At 31.8% G+C, this 8,423-nt stretch overlaps 1 protein-coding gene across 1 annotated transcript; it reads right to left on the bottom strand.

Moving 5' to 3' along the window:
• Positions 1 to 6,556: 6,556 nt before the first annotated feature.
• LOC120189835 (blue copper protein 1a-like) lies at positions 6,557 to 8,380 on the bottom strand. The gene is made up of 2 exons (XM_039193003.1): positions 8,215 to 8,380; positions 6,557 to 6,873 (listed from the first exon to the last, which is right to left on the bottom strand). The coding sequence occupies exons 1-2, from the start codon at positions 8,378 to 8,380 to the stop codon at positions 6,557 to 6,559; spliced, it is 483 nt and encodes a 160-aa protein (XP_039048934.1).
• Between the last annotated feature and the right edge of the window lie 43 nt (positions 8,381 to 8,423).

The raw sequence follows: 8,423 nt of genomic DNA, 5'->3' as shown, positions 1-8,423 counted from the left end.
GAGAGGAACTCAGGTTTCCTAACTTTTTACCAAGCTTCAAACAAGGCAAGCTTTATGTAATCCTTGCTGTTATTGTTTTTACTATTCTGATATTAATTACTATTCTTACTTGAAGTCTTATTTATCGTTAGTTTGGTGTATTTGGGGTACCTTAAGTCTGATCCCTTAATCCTTTGGATTATTTATCCAAAATTGTTCGTGGATTCTAGTATTGGCCTTTCAGTATCGATAATAAACCTTTAGTATCGATATCAGCCCACATATTGTTATCGATAGCCCTTGACTGATATAGGCTACTTTGTAAGGTAGTATTGGTACTCTATGCTGAGTATTGATAGCTACCTGAATATTGATACCAAAATTAGGTTCAATGTTTTAAAAATTACCCCATTATTGATACTCTATTAGGATAATCGATATCACTTCATAGGTATCGATACTCATTGGTCTCAATAAAAACCCAGTTGGTATCAAAACGAAGACCTTAGTATCAATACTACCCTTTAGAAATTTCCCAACTTTTGTCTGAATGATGAACAATATCGATATTATTCTTACAATATTGATACCCCTGCTATAAGGTGCCCTGAATTGGCATGAAAGTTCTTATCTTTCAACCCAAAAAGCCTTATAGAGATCCACAACTAATGTTTAAGTGTTTTGATAATGAGGGTCATAAAGAGTTCATAAGCATACTGGAAACACCCAAACAATGAAATCTATCATAAACATGCTTCAAGCTTATGTAACTTACCAAAACTCACATAATGAGCTACATGCGGTAGAGTTGAGTTAGATGTGAGTTACTTGGTGATTTAGATTGTTGGAAACTCTTAAAAACTCAACTAAGAGTGAGCTTCTCCTTCCCCTAGCTTTGGAGCTTTCCCTAACTTCTCTCACTAGAAAAGAATCAAGCACAGGGTTACTAGCTGAATGTATAGGTTTAGGAGACTTCAAAAACATTTACTAAACCTAGAAATCCCTGAAAATTGATTAAATACCTTAGGCTTTTCAAACCCCCACAAAACTTGTTCTTGCAAACCATGACCAAAACTTGCTCTTTTGGTTTCAAATGGAAGCTCTAGAGGTGTTGAGTTTAGTTCTTACATTAAGTTGTTGAACTAGGTCTAAAAGGTCACCAAGTTTTCAATTTGTAGATTGCAAGACAATAAAGGATGAAGAAGTGAGAATAAGAGACAAAGAATGATGAAGAAAAAAACACGAATGCTAGACGTGAGATCACCAATCTTAATTGGTTTTCATCTTTTATTTTGAATAATGGTATAATTACTCCCTTGGTCCCTTTACTTTTGGTGGCAAACTAAAAATACCTTTTTTATCCACTATTGGGCTTAATCAAAACTCAGTTTCACTTATTATTGGATCAAGGCTTCCTACAAGCTATTGGTTTTATCCGAAGCCCGAATCGAAATTAACCCAAAAACTCCTAACTCGAAATTCGGGTGTTACATTCTTAATGAATTCATATCTCAAGATTTGGGTGGTCATTGTGAGACGGACTTGATTAATTCACTAATTTTTAAATTGAGAGGTTTAACTTTCTAAATGCTCTTAATGATTTCATATCCCTAATTGGATAGTCTATTTTGAGATAGACATGATGAAATCACCTACAAAGTGTAAAGAATTAGCCACATTCTATGAAAGACTTTGGGCGGTCTTTCTAGAGTACTTACTAGCATCCCAAAGTATATATGCTAAAATTTGTTGATCTATCACAAAACTTATTTGGTGAAGAAGTTAATTGTGTGTTATGAGTTTACTCCTATTTTAACAAATTCTATATTCATTCACTTGTTAAAAGAAGAATTGTTTATTCCACTATGTATTACTTCCAGATGCGTTCAATAGTATTTAAGCGATTAATTTCATTGTTGCTCTTTTCTAATATTTAAAAATTCTCTACTTATTTTCATTAGTGGGGGATTATTTGTAATGCAAATATTAAGGGATATTTTTAGAGAGTTGGTTAGCTATTTCTAGGATGTGGTTGGAGTGGGTATTGTCAATTAATAAATTTACCCCTTTACCACTCCTAGAAAAGAGATATGCCTTTCCCTAATTTTACATACAATTGTTGGCTTTTGTAATTCCTTCTTTGAAAATTTCTGATCGAAGAGAGCAACACAAGTGGGTTCCATTTCCTCACTTCGGGTGTACGAGGTTTGGAATACTGTGTTAATCTTGGGACCAACGTCCATATTCGAGATTACACCAATTCGAACAAAATTGCTTCTAAGGCAGTGGCTTCCATAGTACGACACAATAAATCGGTCTATTTCCTTCATTATTTGATTATTATTTGATAGTCAATGCTAGCGATTTTGTTTTGCAGCAATATTGTTTTCTGACACCGACAAGTTGTAAATCAGACTCAAGAGACGTGAAAAGCTATTCACAAACGCATAACGGGTATCCAAATACAATCTAAGGGTCCAAAGCAGGGAAAATTAACAATATAACATATAAACGCCATCTTGATCAGACGTTACAATGTCAAATCAACTCTTTAAAAAAGATAAGTAAAACCAACGGCCAAACGACCAAAAAATATACCAAAAGACAGAAGAAAACGTGTCATAAAGGCATATGAAAACGTGTCATATAGGCATACTTATTGAAAATAGAAAAATAAAAGAAAATAAAGATGTGATATAACAAAAAAAAGAATAATAAAGAATATCGATGACCGACAACCAACATTAAAGTTGGTGTCACCGTCGATCAGTAAAAATAAAAAAATGTTAACATCGTACCAATGAAAGAAAAAATAGAGAGAAAATTCTCACTTTTCTCTCTCTCTTATTGGCATATGATCAATTAACTTTAAACTATGTGATTAATCAACAATAAATAAAAATAATTGGACAGAGAGTACATTAAATACTTTTACATCGTCATAATATATTTGTTGACACATTTTACTTTATAATAGCATTGCATATTTTAATTAAAATATAATGAAATGATATTTTGTTATAAACTTTTGTTCATCTCAAACTATGGAACTGGCGAAGAAAATAGAATGTAAATCGAAACATATTTGAATCACTATTCATATTTTTAAATAACTTATTTAGATTGGAAATTTTTCTGTTTAAATATGAATAATAGTTATAAAATTTTTAAATAAAAAATTAAAACCCCTCGTAATTTTTACGCGTAATTATCATTATAAGTAATATTGTACCTATTATAAAATAATTTAAGAGACGTGCTTACAATGAGTTAGTCAAATATATTGTTATCTAATATATATTTATGTATTAATTTTGATATCTTCATGTCAATGACAACGTCTATCATCAATCAACTACATATTAGTTGTTGATACATTATTGTTATTCAAGCCTGCAATAATATTCGACTAAAACCCTTTTAAAAATAATCATATCAGATATTTCGAGCACCCGAAATTTATTTATCCAACGGGTATGAATGACAATATAACGTACAATACGCACATGACCATTGACTAAAGGCAAGGTGCCTATAATGAAAAAGGAAGGAATGGAACTTCCTTATGGTAATTGATATGCCTTGCATTAAACATACTTTTTACTTACCGGCCTATGCTTATGTGTTATATGAATTTCTATATAATAGTTGTGTATTATTGATCTCGCATAGTTCACTATTTGATTGTTTGAAAATAATTAAAATAAGTGTTTAAATTATGTCATTTTTTAATTAGGTGTCCATATTTTTTTAATCATCCAGGTGTTTAACGTTTCAAACATTACTACAATAGGTGGTCGGATCGTAACTACCGTTAAATTTCTTCCTTAAGTGACATGTGTCACGTTCTGGTAATGTTAATATTTTTATTTTAAAAGAAAATTAAAAATATTGTTATATTTATTAAAAAAAACCCTAATTTATCTTAAATTACAAAAAACCAAAACTCAAATCTTCAAAAATCCTAAATCCCTTACTCTAACTCATCGATGTCGTCCTTATTAGCCACAGCCACCGTTGTCGATTGGCCGTTAAGATCGTGTGGGATCGCAATTTGCTGTGTAGGTTCGTCGGGATACAAACATCAATTGATCATTGATTGGTCGCGATTTCATAAGGTTATCGATTTTCGGGTGGAGATGAGGTTGGGTGGAGCTTCGTCGACGACAAAGGGAGATGTACGGCGTGAGTTTAGGGGTTGAAATGAGGATTTTCAAAGTTTTGGGGCTTTTCTAAAGTATTTCAATTTTTAAAATATAATTTTTTTTTCAATTTTAAATAAAATTTTTAAAGTTATCATAATGTGACATGCGTCCTTTAACGGTAGTTACGATTCGAACACCTAAAATGATAACATTTATAACATTAGACACTTAAGGATGATTCAAAAAAATTGAACATTTATTTAGAAAAACCGATATAATTTTACACTTATAATTAAGCCTTTTCAAGATAGTAATTTGTTGATCGAGTACCGTTACTAAAAAAAATTCCAGCACATTTATTCAGAGTACGTTATTAATTTTTATAGAGGACATATATATCCATGTGGACCTGTTTTTACGTTAGTCTTGAATCTGAATATATCTTGACTATTTATTATTTTGTTGAACATGTTCGGAGCTTTAAGTTGAAATCAAAATATTTACTAAATTTATATTATGGACAGAGATGGATTAAGGGCATGTAGAGATAGTCGTCCCTTAGAATCTTAAAATTACAGTATATTTTAAAAAAAAAATTTATATATTTTATATTAAAAATATGTTTTCACCCTGGAATTATGTAAGTTCAATTTCATCTTCTGAAATTTTAAAAGTTCAAATTTACTTCCTTTAACATAAAATCTTACGTATATCCATGACTATAAAGGATGTTTTAATGTAAAAATGTAGTTTTGGGCTTTTTAAATGTGAAAAAAAGTATATAGGCTGATAATTGGTTCGCTACGATCAAATGTACTAGTATCTTAAACCCATCGTAATCATATATCAAATTTAGGTGGCGTTTGGTTGGCATGAATCACTTGGAATTAGGGAGAATTAGAATCCAATTCCACCACTTTCTCATGTTTGGTTTAAGTTTTCCAAGGGAATTGGAATCCCTCATGGCTTCAACTTTCCATCAAATAAGGGAAAGTGAATTTCATCCAAGAATGGATGGAATTCAATTCCCTTGTTGGAGGGAATTGAAATTTGACCATACTACCCTCATCAATCTTTTGGTAACTTATTCATATATTGAATAAAAATATTTTTTTTATTATTTCGGGTCGGGTTTCTAATTCATATATTCGGGTCGTGTCGGGTGAAACTTTATTTTGGTCGGGTCGGGTCGGTTTTTTTAAGTGTGATATTCGGGTCGGGTCGAGTTCGGGTTTAGGGTGAAAAATACCCGACCCGAAAAAATATATAATTTTAGGGTGAAAAATACCCGACCCGAATATATTTAGGAATAATTACAATAATACCCCTCTATATATAATTTTTTTCAATTAAGTCACTGTTTTTATTGAATAAAAATAATTTTTTTATTATTTCGGGTCGGGTCGGATTTCTAATTCATATATTCGGGTCGGGTCGGGTGAAACTTTATTTTGGTCGGGTCGGGTTCGGGTTTAGGGTGAAAAATACCCGACCCGGCCCAAAAAATATATAATTTTATCTTATATGTTTAGGAATAATTACAATAATACCCCTCTATATATATATTTTTTCCAATTAAGTCACTATTTTTATTGAATAAAAATATTTTTTTTATTATTTCGGGTCGGGTTTCTAATTCATATATTCGGGTCGGGTCGGGTGAAACTTTATTTTGGTTGGGTCGGGTCTCGGATGGATGTTCCCTTGTACTCGGGTCAGATCGGGTGGACCAAAAACCCGACCCAACCCGACCCATGGCCATCCCTAATTGGGATGATTTTTATAATTTATTAAAATGAATAATCAATCAATAAAATTTAAATTTAAATTTAAATTTAAATTTTTTAAAAAAATTTATAATATATTGCTACATGTAATTTATAAAGCAAACTAAAATTAAGAAAAAAAACAAGAAGGGCAATCCTGTCATTTTATATTATTGAAATCAAATTCATATGATATGTCTGCGAACCAAACAGAATATGGAATTAGATTCCAATTCAATTTCCTGCAACCAAACAGAATATGAAATTTGATTCCAGTTCCTTCACAGATTCTAATTCCCTCAGAAACATTCCAGAAAACCAAACGCCACCTTAATGATTGGACAAAAAAGATATCCTTATAGAATAAAACACTCTAATAAATTTGTATGTCAAATAAATTGCGCATCTAATCACTTACAATTTCGAAAATTTTCATTATAATCATTTAAATGTAATGTGAACAATCCACCCCAATAGCAAAAAGCTAACACAGATTAAATAATAGAAAATCATTTGGTTTTTGAGTAAAAATTAAATGAAAAACACTTTATTAATTCAAACGTTCTGATAGTAAATAAAATCTCCAATCCAGCCCCTTCAAATTGTTTTATTCTTTAAAATGCTAAGCCTTCAAATTATTTTTCTCCCATAAATGAAAAAGCTTCCCTAGGCCATTATCAAAGCGGCAATGGCGAAAATCACCCCTAACAAGACATGGAAACCGGTGGCTTTGGCGAATAATGTCGAAGCTGAGGTGGGAGCTGGAGCCGGGGCACCGTCGAGCACCGTGATCTTAAGCTTCATCCCACCGTCGCAATGGCCATTGATGCCGCAGATGTACCATTTGGTGCCAGAGGTTGCCAAGTTAATCGTGTCATTTCCGGTGAATGAGCCTAGGCTATTGTTTGATGGAACAGTGCAGCTTTTGAATTGATCTCCGGTCACTTTGTACACATTGTGAGCATTAGCCTTGTACTTGAAAACTGCAACAACAAAAGTAAATAAAATTAAATCTTCTATCCAAAACTAAATTTATAACCTAAAAATATGATTTAGGATTACAATGTAATTTCAATTTTAAGTTACTGATAGATCATAAACCATATATATATATAAATGGTGATAGATCCAGAAATATTTTTAGGGTGAACATACATATGTTAAAAACATAAAAATTTTATATGGGTAGCTACAAATAAAACTTCTGAGTGGGTACCATCAATAAATATATAACTAATCGAAGAAAGTTCGAATTTCAATGTGATTATGTACCCATCAAGAATATTGTGAATCTATCACTAGATGTAAATATATTTGAAGTTAGTTATATTTATAGACACTACTTGATGTTCACCTCAAAACTATTAAAAAATAAATTAAAAAATTAAATTATTTACATTTAGATTGAATATATAGAGAGAGAGGGGGGCTTAAAGACTCATTTTCCCTCTAATTACTTTTTGGAACGCTTTATCCCCTAAATTATTATTTTTAAACATTTTGTCCCTGAAACTACAGATGTTATCTCTGTTGTCCTCTTTTTTAACATTGTAAAAAACAACCAATAAGAGTCTGACACATAGTAATTTTGATTGGCTAACTTTAATAACAGGGTAAATAGCATGTTAAGACTTTCATATTTATTTTTTGTTTAGTTTAGTCCCTAAAACGTATTTATTTATAGTTAATTTGAATTATATTTAAATATTAATATAAAAATCAATTTTAGGGGTATTTAGTAATTTTAGGGCAAATGACATGTATTGATATATTTTTTAAATAATATTGGACTAAATTAAAAAATAAACTTTTTCGGGACTAATCTGAACAAAAATAAAATATGAAAGACTTGATATAATTATATTTTTCATTAAAATCAACCGATCAAAACTTCCATGTGGCACATTCTTATTGGATGGATTTTTTTACAGTGTTAAGAAATGAAATACTAAAAATAACTTTTGATATTTAAGGGCAAAATATCTAAAAAGTAATTTAGAGGTAAAATGGTAAAAATATATACTTTGACTAGGGATGGGCATGAGACCCGAACCCGACGGGTTCCGACCCGATCGCGACGGATTAAAAAAAATTGGGTTCGGGTCGAGTTTTTTAAATGTGATGTTCGGGTCCGATCGGGTCGGGTCGTGTGAAATCTTATTTTGGTCTGATCGGGTATCGGGTGGAAGATTCTTTGTTCTCGGGTCGGGTGGACCAAAAACCCGACCCATGCCCATCCCTACTTTATACACAAATAAACCTTTTAAGTCAGTGAGATATTTGATCTATACAAGAGAAAAATCGTTAGGGATCGTAAAATGTACCAAGAGTGTCTCCAACAAAGAACTGCTTGTCCTTAGCCCATTCATCGTACTTAACTCCAAGTGCCCACCCATCGTCACCGCCGACTACGTGCTCCGTTGCTGATGCGATCACCGGAGCCATCAAAGCAACAATTGCAAAAATAACTAGTGAGTGATGACGGGCCATTTGATTCAAGCTTTTGTTGCTCTAATGTTTTGGTTTTCTGGGT

Source organism: Hibiscus syriacus, unplaced genomic scaffold, assembly GCF_006381635.1.
Source record: "Hibiscus syriacus cultivar Baekdansim isolate YM2019G1 unplaced genomic scaffold, ASM638163v2 tig00116959_pilon, whole genome shotgun sequence".
NCBI lineage: Eukaryota > Viridiplantae > Streptophyta > Magnoliopsida > Malvales > Malvaceae > Hibiscus > Hibiscus syriacus.
This window is presented reverse-complemented; position numbering and strand designations above follow the sequence as displayed.

Bases quoted from the DNA above. Each gene is read 5' to 3' on its own strand.
- LOC120189835 (XM_039193003.1), bottom strand. From the start codon at position 8,380: ATGGCCCGTCATCACTCACTAGTTATTTTTGCAATTGTTGCTTTGATG. The intron at 6,874-8,214 runs GTACATTTTACG...TTGTTGTTGCAG, and splicing joins CTTTGTTGGAGACACTCTTG to TTTTCAAGTACAAGGCTAAT.